The sequence below is a fragment of the Pleurodeles waltl genome, chromosome 9, assembly GCF_031143425.1.
Source record: "Pleurodeles waltl isolate 20211129_DDA chromosome 9, aPleWal1.hap1.20221129, whole genome shotgun sequence".
In the NCBI taxonomy this organism is placed as follows: Eukaryota; Metazoa; Chordata; class Amphibia; order Caudata; family Salamandridae; genus Pleurodeles; species Pleurodeles waltl.
In genome coordinates this window covers 331,097,873-331,120,652 of record NC_090448.1, presented here as the reverse complement: position 1 = coordinate 331,120,652, position 22,780 = coordinate 331,097,873, and the positions used below count along the sequence as shown (strand labels likewise).

The 22,780-nt window shown below is 45.6% G+C and overlaps 1 protein-coding gene across 1 annotated transcript in view; it reads right to left on the bottom strand.

The window, feature by feature from the left end:
* LOC138259642 (acylamino-acid-releasing enzyme-like) overlaps positions 1 to 19,161 on the bottom strand; it is a 256,897-nt gene extending 237,736 nt beyond the window's left edge. The window contains exons 1-2 of the mRNA XM_069207499.1: positions 19,054 to 19,161; positions 12,764 to 12,902 (exon numbers count right to left, since the gene is read on the bottom strand). Coding sequence (XP_069063600.1) covers positions 12,764 to 12,902; positions 19,054 to 19,161 — 247 coding nt within the window. The remainder of the gene's footprint in view (positions 1 to 12,763; positions 12,903 to 19,053) is intronic.
* Positions 19,162 to 22,780: the final 3,619 nt, after the last annotated feature.

Below are 22,780 nucleotides of genomic sequence, written 5' to 3'. Positions count from 1 at the left end.
CCAGAGTCTTGGAGCCTCTTCTGGTGCAGCAGGTCCTGTGTTCTCGTGCTCTCGGGTTCTTTTGTTCTGGCTTCTTTTCTTCCTGATGAATCTGATTTCTTGGTCTGGGGGTCTTACTAGATACTGAATTTAGTGGGCGTTTTAGGGGGAACCTGGCAGTGTCCAATGAGACACTTACCCTGAGGTGACTACACTGACCACTTCCTGTGGGAAGGGTCACTACCCTGATTCTAAATGGCTATTTTCCTCCATTCCAAGATGGAGGAAACTGAATTTGAGGGTCCACTTCGTTGGCTGCACCTTAGAGGTGGTGCATGCTAGGTGAGGCCACTCCTCCTACCCTTTGTGTGGTTCCTGCCTTTGCTCCATCCAAAAGTGGGGGTTTGTAAAGGGGAGGCCATCTGCTGCTAGCAGCAGGGCCGGGGATCGAGTTTCAAGGGCAGTAGCCCTTTGAAGCCCACTGTCGGGGCAGGGCACATTCCTGAGGGAGGAGGGGTGTTAGCTTCTCTACTCAGGTAGGGCATTGTTTTACAAACCAGAGAGACAGGGCTCTCCCACAAGGTTTGTGTATTGGCTGCCAGGATGTGGCAGGCTAGCTGGAACCACTCAGCAATCAAGCTAGGATAGTTGGCTTTTGCAGGGGGCACCTCTAAGGTGACCCATGGGTACATTTTATAATAAATCCAGTACTGGTACCAGTTTTGATTTATCCTTCTGAGTTGCTTGATACTGAACAACACAGGGTTCAGAGTAGACTTTATGTTGCTGGGGGACTCGTGTGGACCAGTGTCCAGCACGTACATTAAAATGGCTGCTCTGTTCACTCACAATGTCCCATCTGCATTCAACTGACAAACACAAAATGTTTTTCCCAGGACCTCCTGAATTTAAGCAAGAACTCAGATGAAGAGATGAGAAATGAAGAGAAAAACACATTTCCACGGAAAAAGCTTAATCTGGCCCAAAAGGAGACACACCAAAACTAATGCCAATTCAAAACTAAACCAAAAATGACAAACCCACTAAATGTCCCGGGACGTATTTAAGGTCACTACTGGCCTAAAAATACCCACATACATCTCCCTTGTTTCCCTGAAACAATCAAAGGAAGAGTACATCCAATTTTAAAAGTGTTTCATAAACAAAGTTGAGAAAAGCAGAAAATCCATAATTCCCAACCAAGCACTGTATTTCTCACCAGCTCTACCCAGCTTCACCGCTTCCCTCTTTCTCATTATGTGACGTCTCATTTGCAGCCCTTTTCTAAAGATTTTCAGAATATCAAACATCAAGGACATAGATCTTAGCAGGTGCTGTGTCTGGGTTGCCAGTCCCAATATAGTTTCACAAACTTCAGCTTTATGTACTTTTCACACTGACCCATAACACATGTATTTCACGAATGCACCCTTGTAACCACAATTTGGGTACCCTTGGTGTTTTTACTTTTTTGTCTTCTAGGGTGACCTTCCTTTGACTTAGCCAGTTTGCTTTACGTAAGTGACTGCTTTTCTATCCTAAATTAGTTTTTTTCATTTTTGATTTTCTTGTATTATTTGGAGAAGAGGTGTTTATTTTTGGTCCTGATGAAGCGTCAATGGATCCGGTTGAACCGCAAGACGCAAAACATGTTGACCCTAGTTTAGAGGCACCATAATAGTTGTAGTCCTCTGTGGCTTTTTGCTCTTTGAAAGTAATTGAGCATTATAACTTAATTTGTTACTTTCCTGTTCGTTTTTAATCTTGGTCTTCATCGTCTTTTGAACTGATTAAAATTATGATGTGTATTGTGGGATGAATAACCAATTTTAATTTACTTATTTTCTGTTCTCTCCACCGGTGCTGGTGCCTGGATGTAGGCACCTTGGTCTGTATAGTTTGAACCCACCAGTCACTATCGGAACAGCACAGCTTAGAGCCCCCTACCGGGGAGCCTGTCAGGCGTTGCAGCGCCGGCCTGGCGTGGAGCATTCCCGATGATGATGCCAGTTATCCATTGTGATGCTTGAGGGCTCTTGCTCCTGAGACATCAGGTCTCCTAGTAAGTTAGAGTAGGTTGGAACAGTGTACCTTTGTTTATATCACTTATAGTGGGAGACTGTACACTGGACCATATAAACCTCCCGGTCCCTCCCCCCCTTCGTATTTAAACTCCTTTATTGCCGTCCACTATTTTAAACCCTTTAGAAAGTCATTAAAATATTAATTTAAGAGTGATGCACGCAATTCACAATTCATACTTTTTTTTTTGTTGTTATATGTAAATTGTGCCTTTATGGTTGATGTGATCACTGCTAGTGACATACTTCTTTTATGATTTGGTACTTTGGGGGTCATTACAACATTGGCGGTAAAAGCCGCTTACCGCCGTGCAGAAGATTGCCAATACACCGCCACGGCCGCGGAATTCTGCCACAGCTATTATGACCCACAGCACGGAATCCGCCGAAATTCAGACACCCACAAAAGTCCGCCACAACAAAGGTCAGTGATAAACTGGCGAAAACAATTCCTCCACCGTCACGCCAACAGAAATACGCCCATGCTATCACGATCCACGAATCCACGCGGCGGTCTTTCAACCGCGGTATTCCATTGGCGGTACACACCGCTGCGCTCAAAATACACACACATCTCCAAAACACCGCCACATTGGACAATTCAAAATACACACACCTGATACACATACAAACACCACTCCCACACACCCAACACAATATAAAACACACCCATATCACCCACAAACCCCTACGACCAAAAACTATAGACGAAGGTGACAGACAGAGACCACAGCAATAGACAACCCCACCACACAGAGGCACACAACACCATCACCCATACAACATCCACGCTCAAAACACCACACACCACCACACTCATCAACACATACACCACCCCACACATCACCTACACCACCCCATGTCACACCAAAGACACCCCAGGTTTTCCGAGGAGGAGCTCAGGGTCATGGTGGAGGAAATCGTACGGGTAGAGCCACAGCTATTTGGATCACAGGTGCAGCACACCTCCATAGCCAGGAAGATGGAGCTATGGAGAAGAATCGTGGACAGGGTCAACGCTGTGGGACAGCATCCAAGAAATCGGGAGGATATCAGGGAGAGGTGGAACGACCTACGGGGGAAGGTGCTTTCAGTGGTCTCCAGGCACAACATTGCGATTCAGCGGACTAGCGGCGGACCCCCACCTCCTCCCCCACAACTAACAACATGGGAGGAGCAGGTCTTGACCATCATGCATCCAGAGGGCCTCGGAGCAGTCGGTGGAGGAATGGACACTGGTAAGTCAAATCTTAACTATCATATCCCCCACCCTACCTGCATGCTATCACACACCCCCACCCTCACCCCCTTCCCTATCACTCCAACTCCTCACTAATGTACTAATAACACAAACCACACATCCCAACACCAAGCCCTGCATGACACAACTAAGCATGGACACCCATCACTAAAGCATGCTGACTGCACATACCCATAACACCCACCCAACCATCATCACACAAGCCCCCACACAGGAATGCTTGCACTGGGGTACACGCACACCTACCCATTGCACACCATGACACACACACATGCAATAATCATGCTCTTATACCCCTACAGGACCACTACATAACGTCACCAGACAGGAGGGTCCAGACATCTCCACTCCACCCACAGAAGAGGCCCACAGTGACAACAGCAGCTCTGGCCAACTGGATCCAGATGACCAGCCCGGAGCATCGTGGGCCTCGGGACAGTCGGTTCCCCTTGCACAGGCACAACCCAACACTGACCTTCCACCCTCTGGTAACACCAGCACAGCACCCACCCAGCAGGCCCATACCTCCGTCCCCAGGACATGTCAATCAGCTGTGTGTCCACCACTATAGGGAACCCAGGATAACCCACCACCCCAACAACAACAGGGACCTGGGGGCAGTGGTGGTGGGCACACGGTCCAGGGGACGGAGGCACAGGAACACAGGGGAACTGGGAGGGCTGCTGTGCGACAGGGGGCGGACAGGCCAAGGGAACCCACTCTCCACGAGGCCCTCTCCTCCATCATGGGAGCATACCACCACTCCCAGGAGACGATGGCTACGGTCCTGGCCAAGTTTCAGGAGACCCAGCGCCTGCAGGAGGAACAGTATTTGGGGTTCAGGGAGGAGCTCAGAACCATCAGCTCCGCCCTGGGCACCATTGTAGGGGTGCTGAAGGACATACAAAAGACCATGAGGGACACCGTGGCACTCCAAGGGGCCCCTGACACTAGCCTGGACGATAAACTGCCCACCACCTCCGCCTGCGCTAGTGGACAGGACGCCCCGCCACAGGACCACCACACCAGCACCCCACCCCCTGCAGACGGAGAACCACCCCGCAAGCGGTCCCTGAGATCCAGGAACAGGACAGAGCAAGATGACAAGACCCCGGCCAGGAAATGATACCACCCTGATTGTCATCCCACTGTCCCACTATGTTACCCTGTCCAGATTGGAACTGACCCAGCTCCACTTCCTATGCCCATATGGGCAGTGCACCTGTGAGACTAATAGACTGGATTCTGCCATGGACATTCCTCCACCATCACCCATCACCATTTTGCCACCCCCTCCAATAATTAGCACTTCAATAAACACCCTTGAACCACAAAACAATCTGGAGTCAGTCTCTGATTTTGAAAATGTGTATTAGCAATGACAGTGACAAAATGCGTTTTCAAATGTAATGCCAACATACCTATGTCACACATCAAGCAGATGACACACGTTGGTAACCACACCTGTGAAACCGTAATGGAAATGTACAACTCAGTTACCAAATACTGCTTCTAATTGACAGACAGGATAGAGGTAGAAGTGTGAAAGTGAATGTAATAGTAAAAAAAAATTTCTCACCTGTGTGTCACTGGAAATATTGCTGTATGACTGACTCCCTGTTGTCTATGTCTTCTTCCTCAGCTTCCTCCTCATCACTGTCCACAGGCTCCACAGCTGCCACAAGACTGTCATCTGGACCATCCTCCTGCAGAAAAGGCACCTGGTGTCGCAAAGCAAGATTGTGAAGCATCGAGCAGGCGATGATGATCTGGCACACCTTCCTTGGTGAGTAGAATAGGGAACCACCTGTCATATGGAGGCACCTGAACCTGGCCTTCAGGAGGCCGAAGGTGTGTTCGATCACCCTCCTAGTCCGCCCATGGGCCTCATTGTAGCGTTCCTCTGCCCTGGTCCTGGGATTCCTCACTGGGGTCAATAGCCATGACAGGTTGGGGTAACCAGAGTCCCTTAATAGCCACACACGGTGCCTCTGGAGTTGACCCATCACGTACGGGATGCTGCTATTTCGCAGGATGTAGGCGTCATGCACAGAGCCAGGGAACATAGCATTTACCTGGGAGATGTACTGGTCTGCCAAACATACCATCTGTACATTCATCGAATGATAACTCTTCCGGTTCCTGTACACCTGTTCACTCCTGCGGGGGGGACCAGAGCTACATGGGTGCCATCAATAGCACCTATGATGTTGGGGATATGTCCCAGGGCATAGAAGTCACCTTTAACTGTAGCCAAATCCTCCACCTGAGGGAAAACGATGTAGCTCCTCACGTGTTTCAGCAGGGCAGACAACACTCTGGACAACACGTTGGAAAACATAGGCTGGGACATCCCTGATGCCATGGCCACTGTTGTTTGAAATGATCCACTTGCAAGGAAATGGAGCACTGATAGCACCTGCACTTCAGGGGGTATTCCTGTGGGATGGCGGATTGGTGAGATCAGGTCTGGCTCCAACTGGGTACACAGTTCCTGGATTGTGGCACGGTCATACCTGTAGGTGATGATCAAATGTCACTCCTCCATTGTTAACAGGTCCACCAGCGGTCGGTACACCGGAGGATTCCGCCATCTCCTCAAATGTCCCAGGTGACGGTGCCTAAAAAGGACAACAGCGACCACAGAGTCAACAAATTCTCAGGTATGTACCCACAGCTACACAGAACACGACACCAAATACAAAACTCTTCCTGTATGTGTGTTGAGTGTAGGCTTAGGTATGTGTGACGCAGTAGTAAATGAAGCCATGTGGGCCCTGAAATGGTGGCTCCCTGACCTCTAAACTGGGACAATGGGATGTGAGGTAACTGCGCTGGCGTTGTACACCGTCGCGGTAGGCGGTCGGAGACCGCAGCGCAATGCTGCATTGGTTAACATTGGACCCTATGGGTCCCAGGGGCCAATGATGAGGTGCGCCGGCGGTGATGATACGCACTGCCGTGGACGTCACCGCCGCGGACGTGACCGCCATTTTCTATCTGTTCAATCACTCGATACCTGATCTTCGACAGGAGAGGACCTACACTGCAAGTGCTCTTGTGACCTCAGTCTGGAAGAGACAATGGCTGCTGCGTCTGGGGAAAGGGCCCCTGCCTTCACTGCTCAGGAGTTGGAGAAGCTCATGGACGGGGTCCTCCCCCAGTACATGCTACTCTACGGTCCTCCAGACCAACAGGTAAGTACAGAGGGAGCACGTTCTATGGGCTATGCTGGGTGGAGAGGGCTGGATGTCAGTAGGAAGGGGGCAGAGTTCTGCGACCATGAAGGAGTGTGAATGCATGTGCCACATGACAAGGGTAGGGATGTGGGCCACTCACTTCGACGGTGCAGTTGGTAATGACTTCTCTTCTTCCCCTGTACATGTCATGTAGGTCAGCGCCCACCAGAAGAAGGAAATTTGGCGTGCCATCGCCAAGGACGTCCGGACCCTGGGGGTCCACCAGAGACGGGGCACCCACTGCCGTAAAAGATGGGAGGACATTCGCTGCTGGAGCAAGAAGATGGCAGAGGCTCAGCTGGGGATGGCCTCCCAACGTGGGAGGGGTGCCCGTCGCACCATGACCCCCCTGATGTTCCGGATCCTGGCGGTGGCCTACCCTGAGTTGGATGGGCGCTTGAGGGCATCACAGCAGACACAAGGGGGTGAGTTCATTCTGCGGACTTTGCGCGCAGTGGAGGGGTCTGGGTGGGGGAGGAGGGCTGTGGGTTTCCCTATGCCAGGGCGAGTTACGTAGGCTAGGCCCCTTCGTAAGGCATGGCCCTGTGGCCCCCCCACCCCACCTCTGTAGAGTGCCAAGTACAGGTATACATGCCCCTGTGTCATCTATGTGGACAGATGACACTCATAGCCATGTAGGCCATATCCCAGGAATTGCATCTGTAGAGGCCAAGAGCACGGCGTAGTGCAGGGGGCTGCTGTGTCTGTATTGTCCGCCAACGGTAGCGGTAAGCCATGCACTCAACCTGTCTTTCTTCTGTCACCCCCCCCCCCTTTTTGTGCCCTCCCTGTTCTTTTGTGCATCAGCATCATCGGGCGGAGGTACAGTGGCACCGGAGCACGAGGGAGCTGCATCCCACATGGCCATGGAGGGCCACACCACAGACTCTGAATACACCAGTGGGATGGAGGGCGAGGGGAGCTTCACGTCGGTCACCGGATCAGCAAACAGCGACATGGACTCGTCTGCCGATGGGAGCTCCCTTGTGGTGGCAGCACCATCTGTGCCCCCCACTTCTACAGGTACAGCTGCAACCCCCCCCTACCAGCACCGCCCTCCCAGCAGCCCCTCAGCCTTCTCTCCATGCCCGCTCACCCAGGAGGGTGGGCATCACCTTCGCCCCAGGCACATCAGCCCCTGTCACCCCTGCTGCCCTCAGTGAGGAGGCCATTGACCTCCTCAGGTCACTCACTGTTGGGCAGTCTACCATTGTGAATGCCATCCAGGGTGTAGAAAGGGAGTTGCAACACACTAATGCATTCCTGGAGGGCATTCATTCTGGTCAGGCTGCCCATCATCGAACCCTGCAATCTCTGGCCTCAGCACTGATGGAAGCCATTGTCCCTGTGTCTAGCCTCCCCCCTCCAACTTCCTCCACCCAGACCCAAATCCCCTGTACCCCAGCCTATCCCAAGCACACCATCAGACCAGCCTGCACACACCTCAACACACAAGGGCAGCTCAGGCAAACATAGGCACCACACATCCCACAGGCACTCACACAAGCATCACCCACATACAGACACAGCAACATCCACTGCCTCCACTGTGTCCCCCTCCTCGTCGTCTCCCTCCTCCCTCCCAGTGTCGTCTACACTCTCACCTGCATGCACTACCACTACAGCCACTAGGACTCGCACCAGAACACCCAGCACCACACCCCGCTCACCTGCACTCACCACCCCCACTATCATTTACACGTCCCCTGTGTCCTCTCCCAGTCTGTCTGTGACGCCCCCTCCCAAAGTACACAAACGCGGACACCCACACACCCAACATCCATCCACCTCACGATAGCCTCCAGAACATGCACCTGCACCCAAATCATCTAAAGTTACACCTCCTACAACCACCTCCTCTTCATCCACTCCCAGACCCCCTCCAGCTACCCGTCCCAGTGTTCGTCAGAAACTTTTCCTGAGCAACCTTGACCTCTGTCCCACCACCCCCACCCCTCCAATTCATAGGTCCCATACTAGCACCTCAGCCAAAAAAAGTCCGGTACCAGTGGTGCGTGTTAGAGGTATGTGGAGTGCACCGGCCACCAGGGCAGCCAGTGTGACACAGAGTCAAAGCACTGCCAGTCCACCCCCTGTAAAGCACCAGAAGTTGGACAGTGCCCGACGGGAGAAGGTGAAGACTCCTGCCGGCAAAGCCGCCCACAAGGGTCCCGGGGGGAGTGTCGAGTCAACTGTGACCCCTCGCAAGGTGGTGAAGGGGCAGAAGAAGTCTCCAAAGTCTGGTAAGGGCAGCACGGCGGAGAAGGCCGCCATCCTCCCCACTGGCCAGGACGCCACCACCAGCCCCATCGTCACTGGTCCGGAGACCACCGCCAGAGTCAGTGCCCTGGAGGGCAGCACTATCGTCACTGGTCCGGAGACCACCGCCAGAGTCAGTACCCTGGAGGGCAGCACTATCATCACTGGTCCGGAGACCACCGCCAGCGTCAGTGCCCTGGAGGGCCCCAGCACCCCCAGCCCCGCTGGGCACTGAGGGACCATCATGCCACACACCGCTGCACAGGTCACAGACAGCAAAGTCAAGCACCGTTGAACAGGGCAAGCACCGCTGAACAGGGCAAAGACCGCCATGGCAAGCACCGCTGAACAGGGCAAGCACCGCTGAACAGGGCAAAGACCACCATGGCAAGCACCGCTGAACAGGGCAAGCACCGCTGAACAGGTCAGAAACGGCAAAGTCAAGCACCGCTGAACAGGGCAAAGACCACCATGGCAAGCACAGCTGAACAGGGCAAGCACCGCTGAACAGGTCAGAAACCGCAAAGTCAAGCACCGCTGAATAGGGCAAAGACCGCCATGGCAAGCACCGCTGAACAGGGCAAGCACCGCCAACTCAAGCATCGTTAGCCCATGTGCGGCTGGGACAGTGACGGAACTGGCACCGTCACGAGGAGCGTGATGCACTCTGGGCACCAGTCCCCCACCAGAACCAGTGGAGAACTGCATCCACTACCTGAATCCTTCACAGGATGAAGCACTCTGGGCACCAGTCCCCCTCCAAAACCAGTGGAGAACTGCATCCACTACCTGAATCCTTCACAGGATGAAGCACTCTGGGCACCAGTCCCCCTCCAGAACCAGTGGAGAACTGCATCCACTACCTCTGTCCTTCACAGGATGAAGCACTCTGGGCACCAGTCCCCCTCCAGAACCAGTGGAGAACTGCATCCACTACCTCTATCCTTCACAGGATGAAGCACTCTGGGCACCAGTCCCCCTCCAGAATCAGTGGAGACTGTTATCCACTTGAGAGACTGTGGCTTTGCCCTCCCCAGGATTGATCAGTGGGCAAACCACCCACTGTAGAGACTTGAGAGACTGTGGCTTTGCACTCCCCAGGATTGATCAGTGGGCAAACCACCCACTGTAGAGACTTGAGAGACTGTGGCTTTGCACTCCCCAGGATACTTCAATGGGCATGGAGCCCCGTCGTGGATCTGGCTTTGCACTCATCCGGCTGAGGTGCCCCCCCTTCCCTTCCCCCTGAGGTGCCTGTTGTATTTCTATCTGATGCCCCTGCAGTGTTCTCTCCGTTTCTGGACAGGTATTGTGTGTGGGCCTCGCCCATGCATTTTGGGCCCAGTGGTCCACGGACATTGAATTGTGCATACCTGCACTACTAATCGTGATGTATATATTTGGAATGTGTATATATTTCTGTATATATGAGCTTACTGTATTTTTATTCATTACAATAGTTATACTGATTCCCTTTTGTCTTTGCATTTTTCCGGGGGGGTTGTGGGTTGTTACTGTGATGTTTGGATATGCATTGGTGTGTGTGTTGTAATGGGTGAGGTTCAGGTGGGGGTGGGGGTGTTGCGTGTGTGTGTCCCTGACTTTTGCCTCCCCCCTCCCCTATGTTGTAGGTGCAGTACTCACCGTTGTCTTCGGCGCCGCCGTTGCTGATGTTCGTAGAGGAGCAGGAAGACAAGCGTTGGGAGTATTTGGAGTTCGGGCTCCATGGTGCCCTCCTTCCTCGTGGAGTGTGTTAAGGTGAGTGTTTTCCCATTGCAAAAGCTGTTTCCGCTGTGTTTTTATCCACGGTGAATCCGCCCCGGAAAAGGTGGCGGATTGGTAGGTTGTGATACTGTGGGCGGTACTTTGTCTCCCGCCTGTCTGTTGGCGGTGACCGGCACGCTGCTTGTCTGTACCGCTGTGGCAGTCGGAGTGTTAAAGTGGCTGTCTATGTTGGCGGTTTCCGCCACGGTCATAATTCCCTTTTTCTCTCTGCCGGCCTGTTTGCGGTATTACCGCAGCTTTAACACCGTCCGCCAGGGTTGTAATGACCCCCTATATGTTTTGTTCAGTTTAGCCGCCTATTGGCTTTGACATGACATTAGCAGTTCAGATGCCTATTGGCTTTGACATGATATTAGACATTATATTTTGTATTCAGTTCAGCTTCCTTTTGGCTTTGACATGATATTAGACACTACATTTTGTATTCAGCACAGCTGCCTATTGGCTTTGACATGGCATTAGACATTACATTCTGTATTCAGCTTAGCTGCCTCTTGGCTTTGACATGACATGAGACATTACATTTGATATTTAGGTTAGCTGCCTATTGGCTTTAACGTGGAGTTAGACATTGCAGTTCAGACATTGCAGAGATGTCTGTGTTTTTTCCTAGCTGTGTTTTTCCACAAGATGGACCAAGCTGTTTTCTTCACACCAGACCTTAGCTGATAAGAGCACGTAGATTTTGTGTTTACCTTGCAATCCAGTCTGAGAGCGGGATGGCTCAAGAGAACTGGCCATTCTCCAAGGTCGTTCAGATCTCACACTGAGTTTGCTTTTAAGGATGACTCTGGGCTACAGTACAGTAAGTTGGATTTGAATCTGCTTGACTTCAGGCTGGAACTAGACGTCAGTTGCCAGTCTCCTGTTTGGGTAGAGAATCTCTTTCTCGCAGTTGACCGGAGTCATCAACTTGCAGACCCCAGAAAGATGAAGCTGAATATAGGCCCTACTTGCCCATAAGGTGATGAATTTTGACTTTTATGCTTTGCGGTTATGTTATATATTTGCTGTGTACATTGCAGCTGAGAAGTACTGTGATATATTTTGCTTTCATTGCTGCGACTACTCTTTTAAACGTGTGCTTGAAATCTACTAATTTTGTCTCTCAAGAACTTGTGGGTGGGGGAGAATTAACAACAATAAAGGTCTTCTTTGAACTCAGAAGTGCATTCCAGAGAGGTTCTGTAAGCTCCGATAGGAGATATGTAGGAAAGCAGAAAAGTAAGGAAATCACTGATGTCTCTGCAGTATGAGGGTAAAGTATATATATATATATATATATATATATATATATATATATATATATATATATATATATATATATAGTATTATATATATATTATTATTATTTTTTTTCCTCTAAAAAAAAAAAGGCAAAGGACATTCTAGTTAGGTTCAGATTTTACACACATGAAACCATAGACATTTAGCAGTTACGGTTATCGTTATCTCAAGTAACTATAACTCACGCCCTAAGATAACCATAACTCATGCCCAAGGCATGCACAGTTTTCCCAACAATAATTTCACTTAAAATGTTGCAGTGATATTATCAATGATGTCGGAGAAGATGTCATGACTGATGTAATATGTGGGGTAATTAGTGCATGGCAAGGATGTAATACTGTTTAGAGGGTTTGCAGGGCTCCAGGTCTACTATCTGCACTGAGTACAAAAAACGCTACCACTGAGCAACAATCCATCCTCTAGAACTCTAATAGGCCTGTCTCATAATTGGTTATAAATCACACTGCCACCATTCTCCTGAGGATGCTCAAAAGGCTTCAATTAAAAGGAAAATAGTGAGGGAAAAATGGGAGTCTACACACAGCCTCAGACACTGCGAATCAAGTGTGTGATGTCTCTCCAAACAAGACACTGACCAGCATGTTGTGGTCATAAAGAACTCTAAAAATATGTGGAATTGGACAACCACTCTCATGTAATACTTGACAGTTGCAGCGCTGTTATATTGTAAACGAGCTTTGCAGTGGGACCAGGCTAATTATTTTGTGTGCTGCCATAGCTTCTCATTCTGGACCTCATATACTGTCAAGTACGCCCACATCCCACCTGCAAGTGCTGCTTAATTCTAACAATCTGCATTGTCAATTAACTTACTTTATATGTATGTAATGTAAACAGTCACTACTTACGGTAATTTGGAGAGTCCATTGCAGGAGGAGGCTTAAAAGTGAGGGTTTTCCAGTGAATGTCATGCATTGGCTCTGCTTCTTCCATGTTGAACCAAACAATTTCTGCTTCACTGCCTATCGGAGGCAGGAATGCAATTTTCTAGGCATAGAAGACAATTAATTATTAAGGTACTATGTGAAACTTAAGACACCAAGTAACTTTCTGAGTTGACATATACATGTTAAAGTTCTGAGTTTGATATTTAAACACAACTCAGGTGCATGATGTTCAAAAGGCAGATATGCTGCTTTTATATTGTCCACTATGATGTTTCCATGTCCTCTGAGCGCTGATCAGGAACATAAGGGCCATCCAGTAGTTCTTCTTTGAATACCTCAAGTCTGTCAGGAATGTTATTGCTGTGCTGTTGAATACCTTAAGCCTTGAATCAGATAAGCACAATTCTTTCTGGCACATCTTTGAACTATAAGGACTGCTGGCTTTTGGACTGGGATATCTGTGTAGCTCTTGCTTTTTCAAAATAGCTTGCCACCGTTTATGAACACAGTAGTAAGACTCAAAGCCTGTGAATGCTACTAAAACATGCTCCCTAATCTGCCCCAACCCACACATCTATGGTCCATCATTTCAGGAAGGTACATAGAGGTCTTGAAGTGCTATGAGAAACGTTTTTTTAACAACTTTATTTAAAGTTTTCACTGTTACAGCTAGTACACTATAAGCAGAATAAAGCAGGCAGTAAGCAGCATTCAAAATGAGTACAAATATTCCATGCATTACAAAGACATTAGGAGGAAAGATACTAAGCCCAGCCTCCCTCACTTTACCCCTTGAGTTTCAGCTTGAGTCTGCTAGTCAGTATGTGCTGTGGTCTGAGGAGGCTGTGTGGTGATGTTGTGAGATGTAGCTATGCCCTATGTACTAGGTCAGGTGCCAAGGCGGGGATCACCAGTAAAGGGCGCTTCCACTTATTGTATGTCTGAAAATGGAGCCAGACCTTTGTAAACATACTCATTCAATTGCTCACCAGTGCCGTGAGCCTCTCCATAGCATACATATTCCATAATTTAGCCCACCATACGTGTATAGGTGGTTTAATAGGTTGTTTCCAAAATTGGGCAAAGGGGAGATGTGCTGCTGTGAGAACGTCTATAATTAGTTTTTGGGTCGGTGTAATTATTAAGGGAAGGATACTATTCAGGCCTGGATTGCCAAGGAGGACAATTAAAGTGTCCATGAGGAGGGAAACACCCAGGATGATGCGACCTTAGGTTAGTATATTTAACCAATATTCCTGTATATGGTCACAAGACCACCACATTTGGAAGAATGTCCCCAATCTCCACAACCCTTCCAACATGTGTCTGGACCTCCAAACATGCTTAGGCTGTCGGTGAAAGGTACTATATGGTAAGTAGTTTGTAAGCATTTTCTTCTTATGTATGATGGAACAACGAATGCCTTTACCATGAATGGCTTTACATCACGAGTCTTATAACGAAAATGCCTTTATAACAAAATGCTTTTACAATGAACTTTCATCCATTGAACATGCCTTTATAACTAATGCCTTTACCACAAAAATGCAAGTGTTTAACAACTAAATATAAACCCTTTATAAATATATATATATATATATATATATATATGTATATATATATATATATATATATATTCTCTTTAAAAAAAACAAAGGTTACAGGGGCATTATAGTTACGTTCTGAATTTACTCACACAAAAACGGAAATGCAGCAGTTACAGTTAAGAGTTATTTCAAGTAACTATACCTGGGGCCCTTAGGTAACTATTACTCGTGCTCCGGCCATCCATTGAACATGCCTTTATAACTAATGCTTTTACCACCAAAATGCAAGTGTTTAACAACTAAATATAAACCCTTTATAAATATATATATATATATATATACATATATATATATATGTATATATATATATATATATATTCTCTTTAAAAAAAACAAAGGTTACAGGGGCATTATAGTTACGTTCTGAATTTACTCACACAAAAACGGAAATGCAGCAGTTACAGTTAAGAGTTATTTCAAGTAACTATACCTGGGGCCCTTAGGTAACTATTACTCGTGCTCCGGCCATCCACAGATGTTTGCTCAATAATTTGACTGCTAATGTTTCACTGATATTTTTATTGACATCTAAAAGTTGTCATGAGTGCTATAGTATCTGAAGTAATTAGCTGTGCATGGTGAGGGTGTGAGTTATAGGTACCTTAGTGCGCGAGTTATGGGTACTTGAAATAACTCTATTACTGCTGAATCAATCAATCATTTGTAAAGCGCGCTACTCACCCACTAGGGTCTCAAGGTGCTGATGGGTAGGGGGGTGGGGGGACTGCTCAAACAGCGAGATCTTGAGGTGTTTCCTGAAGGTCAGGAGGTCCTGGGTCTGTCGTAGGTGGACAGGGAGGGAGTTCCAGGTCTTGGCGGTGAGGTGGGAGAAGGATCTGCCACCCGCTGTAGTCCAGTGGATGTGAGGGCCAGTGGCGAGGGCGAGGTTGGCGGAGCAGAGTTGGCGGTTGGGAGTGTGGAAAGTGAGTTGCTCGTTGAGGAAGGCAGGGCCAGCATTGTGGAGAGCTTTGTGGGCGCGGATGAGGAGTTTGAAGGTGATCCTCTTGTTGACGGGGAGCCAGTGTAGGTCTCTGAGGTGGGCTGAGATGTGGTTGTGGCATGGGATGTCGAGGATGAGACGTGCCGAGGCGTTCTGTATATGTTGCAGTTTTTTCTGGAGCTTGGTCGTGGTTCCAGTGTAGAGAGCGTTGCCGTAGTCCAGTCTGCTGCTGACGAGGGCGTGGTTGACCGTCCTGGTTTCGGTGGGGATCCATCTGAAGATCTTGCGGAGCATGCAGAGGGTGTTGAAGCAGGTTTTGTGTGAGTAAATTCAGGACCTAACTATACCATACCTGTAAACCTGTAACCTTTGGTTTTTTAAGTGAATTTCTATGTTTTTTTTAATTCTGTTTCCTAACTATAACGTTCTTGTCACCTTTGTATTTTTCAGTGAACTTCTATTTTTTTTAACATAAAGTGATTTTACTGTAATCCTGGCCTATGGCCAGGCCCTACGGGAAACCCCCTATAACCACCCAACCCTGCATGCATAACTCTCTTAGTAGGTCTGTGATTGTGTGCATGAGTACCTCAGTGGGTTTGTCAGTTGCTGCATAGGTATCAAAGTGGGTCTGTAAATGGGTGTGCGAGAGTCTCAGTGGGTCTATGACTGGGTGCCTGAGTCTGTGAGTGTGTCTGTGTGTAGGTGTGTGTGTCTGAGTGGTCTGTGAGTGGGTGCACGAGTGTCTGGGTAGGTCAGTGGGTGGCTATATGAGTCTCTGAATGCATGCGTGAGTGCACAAGTTTCTGAATGGGTCTGTGAGTGAGTGCATAAATGTCTGAGTGGTGCTGTGAGTGGGTGTGTGAATCTCTGAGTGAGTGCATGAGTGTCTGAGTAAGTGTCTGAGTGCCTCTGTGCGTGGGTGTCAGTAGCTGTGTAAGTGACTTCGCAACAAAGGAACCTCACCTGCCCTTTCATCTAAAAAGAGTCCTCAGCTTTGCACAAAATATCTACCCAAGTGTAGTTCTTTCTGCCTTCTTGGGTAAATGTTGATTTTCACCTGAAAAATACTTACATTTGTTCGGTAAAGCTCATACACACATCCCTTTTGACTCAAAAACCCATACCCACCCTAAAACCTAAAAATTCTCTTACCAACAAAAAACCCTTACCCATCCTAAACCATACAAATTCCCTTACCATCCAAAACCCATATCCATCATATACCCAAAAACTTCCCTTACGACCCAAAACCATACCCACCCTAAACCCTAAAATTTTCTTTACGCCCCAAAAGCCCATATCCAGTCCAAACTCTAACAATTCCCTTACAACCCACAACAACCCTAAAACCTGAAAATTCCATTACCACTCACGAACCCATACCAACTGTCAGACTTTGGCGTAATCATATATCTAAGCATAGTATCTCTCCTGCCAAACCTCCACATTTATTACGTCCTTGCCACGTACTTTTTTCTACTAAAACACATTCTTCTCCTTACTCATGTGGAAAATGCATTTGTTTAACAAGAGTGCTCAGTGGTGCTAAATTGCTCAAATCCACAATGTTTATGTTGATGGAACTACAATTCCCAGCATCCTTCTGGAGTATTCATGATTAAGGGTGTGGTTCTTTCTGGAGCATTCATGATTGAGGGTGCGGGTCTCTCCTATAAAACCGACCACACCCAGGTTCCAGTGCTTACTATTTTGGACCTTGCCTGGGTTGGATTTTGTTTTGCAGTTCCCATCTGGATTTTGCCCTTTTGATCTGCCGCTGTGTAATAGAGGGCCTCTGGAATTCCTAGAAGCGAGTGGACGGACTTGCTGTGGTGAGAGTGTTTAATCTTCAGTAACATTGTTTGTTTGGAGTTGAACCGAAGCAGAGTGTTTAATATTTGGCAACATTGTTTGTTTAAGAACTGAACCGAAGTCGACTGTTTAGTCTTCAGCAACATTGTTTATTTGGAACTGAACCGAAGCCTAGTGTTATTTTTTGTTCTGATATGCCCTGGAGATTAGATAAACTTACACGTTCGCTCTTAGGCAGTATATTTTTTTTGAAAGGATTCTTTTAGTTTACACTAGGCGCGTCTATTCACAGACTTCAAAGATTGTTCCTACAGAATCGAATTGTGTAATTCTTGAATGTTTGAAAAGAGACATTTATGTATACAAAAGATAAGAAGCATTTGCACGCGCGCGCCCATGTTTTTTTAAAAGACTTCTTATTTGAAATTCACTGAGTGTTTTCAAAAAGAAAGGTTTGCACGTGTGCGCTCCGTTTTCTTGAAAAAGATTCTGGTATTTGAATTCTTTGTTTGTTTTAGTAGAAGAATCAATACACGCGCGCGTTCAGTTTAAAAAAGGTTCTGGTATTTGAATTCTTTGTTTTAGTAGAAGAATAAATACACGCGCGCGTTCAGTTTAAAAAAGGTTCTGGTATTTGAATTCTTTGTTTGTTTTTATGAGAAGAATCAAAACACACGCGCATTCATTTTGGAAAGGCTTAATATTAGAATTCAATGTGTGTTCTCAAGAAGAAACATACACACGCGCGCACACAGAGTTGAAAAGTTATAATTTTACATTCACTGTGTATTCTTGGAAAAAAGGTTAACTAAAAAGAGATTATAGATTTTCATTATATTTTAATTAAAAGACAATCATATATGAAGGATACTTATATTTTTTCTTAGATATTTTTGTTGTGAATATATTACTGAATATTTGCATATTACTTCCCTTATAATAAATATTGGATAATTGTTTTAATGTCCTAGTAGTTGTTTTCTTTGCATGTCTAAAACAACTTTCCTTTTTAGATTGCCTTCCATGCTGATTTTCTTTCTCCCTCTTGAGTATGATATTTGAAGTGGTATTTGTCAACAGTAAATCATAACAGAACAAAGACACAAATCCCGAGGAATCAGACTCTGACAGAATAGTAAGCCCACTAAATTTATTTTCCTCTTGGTTTGTGTTATTGTTTCACAAATGGCTACTTTGGATACCGTTATGCAAGCTTTGAACCAATTACATACAGAATTGCAAGAATCAAAAAATAACACAGCTGCTCTCGTCACAAAGGTGACACAACTACAAGCCAAGGTAGATGGCACAACAACAATGCAACAAGGAGCCACTGCCCAATCACATGTTACTCCTTCTCCCAGTAATATTTCAGTACATGTTCCCACTCAAATTCCTCTTGCTGCTCCAGAAAGATTCTCAGGAGATTCCTCTAAAGTACAAATCTTCCTTACACAAGTGGAGTTACATTTTATATGCCGTCCAGCTGCTTTCCCGGATCCACAGTCAAGAATAGCCTTCCTTATTTCATATTTAACTGGAGATGCTGCTACATGGGCAGTACCATTAGTACGTCAAGATAGTAGGCTATTATACAATTGGCGTATGTTTATACACGAGTTTGAAAAAGTTTTTGATCGACGATCTGTTACCTTATCAGCTGATAAAGAACTTTTAGAGCTACGACAAGGCAATAAAGATCTTATCACCTATCTCTCTCACTTTAATCGTCTGGTTATGGAAACATCTTGGCCTGAGGAGAAAAGAGCCGCAATTTTCTATCAGGGACTTAAAGAAGAATTAAAAGATATTCTAGCACAAATTGATCCTCAACCTAAGACTTGCAATGATTTGATAGATCTCACTTTAAGATTGGATCATAGACTTACCAAAAGAAGAGGAGACAAAAAACGTCCTGAACGGAGTTTCTGGCGTTCTGAACGAAATCGAAATACATTTGCATCCACTTCTTCATCAGATAATACTGGCGAACCCATGGAAATAGGAACAATTCGTCAACCCCTAACTAAGGAAGAAAAAGAACTTCGTCGCCGTAAGGGACAATGTCTCTATTGTGGTAAAAAAGGACACTTTGTGAGAGATTGTCTATCAAAACCAAAAAATAAATCGGATTCAAATTTCAATTCAAAGAAACAAATAGCTATGCTTGAAAATTCCGAGGAAAACTAGTAGGCCCAAGAATCAAGGAAGGGGATCTCTTGGGGACAAAAATGATCCCTTCTGTACATTCCAAAACTAGTCATCATATTAGACATTTACGACTTTCTATACAAATTATGGTTCACGGAAAATGGCAGACAGTTCAAGCACTAATAGATTCAGGTGCCACTGGAAATTTTGCAGATTCCCAAACAGTTAAATCATTAAGACTCACGTGTGCAAAAAAACAAATACCCGAAATTGTACAAGCCGTGGATGGAACTGAATTATCTGGAGGCCCTGTTACCATGTGTGCTGTACCTATTCGCACAATTTGTAGAAACATTAATGGTCAAGAACATCAAGAAAACCTTTCTTTCGATATTATCCAAGCACCCCAGTATGGTTTCATATTTGGAATGCCATGGCTAGTATTACACAATCCACATATCGACTGGAAAGAACAAACAGTTAACTTTCTTTCAGAATTCTGTCAAAAGAATTGTTTGCATAATGATCAGAATTTTTTTCACAATGTATCGCTACTGCAGCAGAAAAGGATATCATCTTACCTCACATACATAAAGAATATGAAGATGTTTTTAGTGAACAAGCCGCAAGTACCTTACCCCCACATAGAACGTACGATTGTCAAATAGATCTCTTGCCAGGATCTATCATACCTAGTTGTAGAATCTATGTTTTATCTGAAAAGGAGAATCTTGTTTTACGCAACTACCTTGATCAGTGTTTAGAAAATAATTGTATTCGTCCTTCACGTTCTCTAGCTGCCTCTCCACTATTCTTTGTATCCAGGTCAAATGGTGAGCTACGACCATGCATAGACTATAGAGCCATGAATAAGATCACGTTAAAGAATAAATATCCATTACCATTAATCCCAGTACTGTTAGATCAAGTTAAGAATACAATAATTTATACTAGACTTGATCTACGAGGTGCGTATCATCTGGTTCGCATTTGTGAAGGTGATGAATGGAAAACAGCTTTTAAAACCCGTTATGGCCTGTTTGAATATCTGGTAATGCCTTTTGGTTTGTGTAATGCTCCTGCTGCTTTTCAATATTTTCTTAATGATGTGTTAAGAGAATATCTTGATATTTTTGTAATCGTATATATTGATGATATTCTGATGTATTCCACCTCAGAAAAATTACATAAAGAACATGTAAAAAATGTTTTACATACGTTAAGAATTCATCATTTATTTTGTAAGCTTAGTAAATGTGAATTTCACATAACCACAGTGGAGTTTTTGGAAGTTATTTTAACTCCTAAAGGAATGCAGATGACCGAACGAAAAATCCAAGCCGTAATGGAATGGCCTACGCCTAAATCTGTACGTGATGTACAATGTTTTTTAGGTTTTGCAAATTTTTATGGACAGTTTATAGATCACTTCTCCCATAAGGTGGCGCCCATCACTAGACTGTTACGCAAAAACGTTCCCTTTTCTTGGTCTGAAGAAGCTAATGCAGCATTCATCATGTTAAAACAGGCATTTACTACTGCACCTGTTTTAGCTCACCCGAGAGTAACAGACCCTTTTATTGTGGAAGCCAATGCTTCAGATGTGGCAATAGGAGCTATTTTATCACAACGTCATCCCTACACTGGACAACTCCATCCAGTTGCATTAATGTCCAGAAAATTGAATGCCGCTGAACAAAATTATACTATTGCAGAGACAGAACTTTTAGCAATAAAAGACGCTTTCAAAGAATGGAGACACTATCTATCAGGATCTAAACATAAAATCACAGTATACTCTGATCATCGAAATCTCATGTTTATGAGTTCTGCTCGGATATTAACTCCCAGACAATTAAGATGGATGCTATTCTTCGCAGAATTCAATTTTATTGTAACCGTCCGTCCAGGCACTGAAAATAGAAAAGCAGATGCTCTCACAAGACAAGACTCTTCTCTTTCTCATGAAAAACAACAACCACAGTCTATTATAGATCCTACCAAAGTGCTCTGTTTAATAGCCGCCGATGATTTTTTAGATCTTATTCGCTCTCACTTTCATATTACAGATTGGCAGAATTGGTTACAGCAAAGCAATAAACATACCATTCAACAAGGCTTACCATTATTTGATTCTCGGGTATATTTACCAACTAAAGATTTAAGACAATCAGCCTTCCAATGGCTGCACAATCATTCTGTGGCAGGTCATCCAGGACCTAAACAAACTATGGAACTTTTGAAAAGGTACTTTTGGTGGCCCACGTTCTCTGAGGATGTTAAAACAATTTGTACAATCCTGTGAAGTTTGTGCTCGCTGCAAGAGTACACATAGTAAACCAAAAGGATTATTAATTCCCTTACCGACCCCAAACTACCCTTGGGAACACATCACAATGGATTTCATCACTGGGCTCCCAGAAGTAAATCATACAAACATAATTTTGGTAGTCATTGACAGTCTTACAAAATACACTCATTTCATAGCATGCAAGGGGCTTCCAACATCCAGCACTCTAGCCAATCTTATACTTCAAAATATTGTCCGTCTTCATGGACTCCCAAATGTAATCCTTTCAGATAGAGACACACAATTTTCAGCTTGCTTTTGGCAGGCTTGGTGTCGAGCCTTACAAATAGATTCTGCTCTATCTACCAGTTATCATCCACAAACTGATGGTCAAACCGAAAGATTGAATCAGACACTGAAACAGTATTTACGTTGTTATGCCTCTGAGACCCCTACAATATGGCCAGATCTTTTATGGCTTGCTGAACTAGCATATAATAATTCTTATCATTCGTCTATAAAAGAAACCCCGTTTTATGGTCTGTATGGTCGACATCCACAAATACTGCCTGTCATTTTACCAGTTGCATCCCAAACAATGCCTGCGGTTCAAGACATTTTATCCTGTATGCAAAAGGTGCATACATGATTACAAGCTAATTTACGTCAAGCCAAATACAATTATAAGTTACAATATGACAAGAAACATCAACTTGGTCCCATTTACAAAATACATGACAAAGTTTGGTTGTCCACCAAGAATTTTACATTCAAAGATCACAATACATTTAATCCTAAATTCATCGGCCCTTATGAAGTCCTTCGTCAAGTTAATCCAGTGACTTACAAATTGAAATTGCCTCCCTCTCTGAAAATACATCCAGTATTTCATACGTCTTTATTAAAGCCTGCCAATTCATCAAGCACATCTCGGCCAGCACCGTTACTGGTACAAGGACACTGGGAGTATGAAGTATATGCCATTTTAGATTCTCGACTCCGTGGTTCCTCTTTATGGTATTTAATAGCATGGAAAAGTTATGGACCGGAAAACAATTCCTGCGAACCCGCTACGCAGGTTCATGCTCCTCGTTTGGTGAACAAGTTTCATCGTCTTCATCCAAATAAACCTGGCCCTCAACCGCGCCCGGGAGGGGGGTGTATTGTCAGACTTA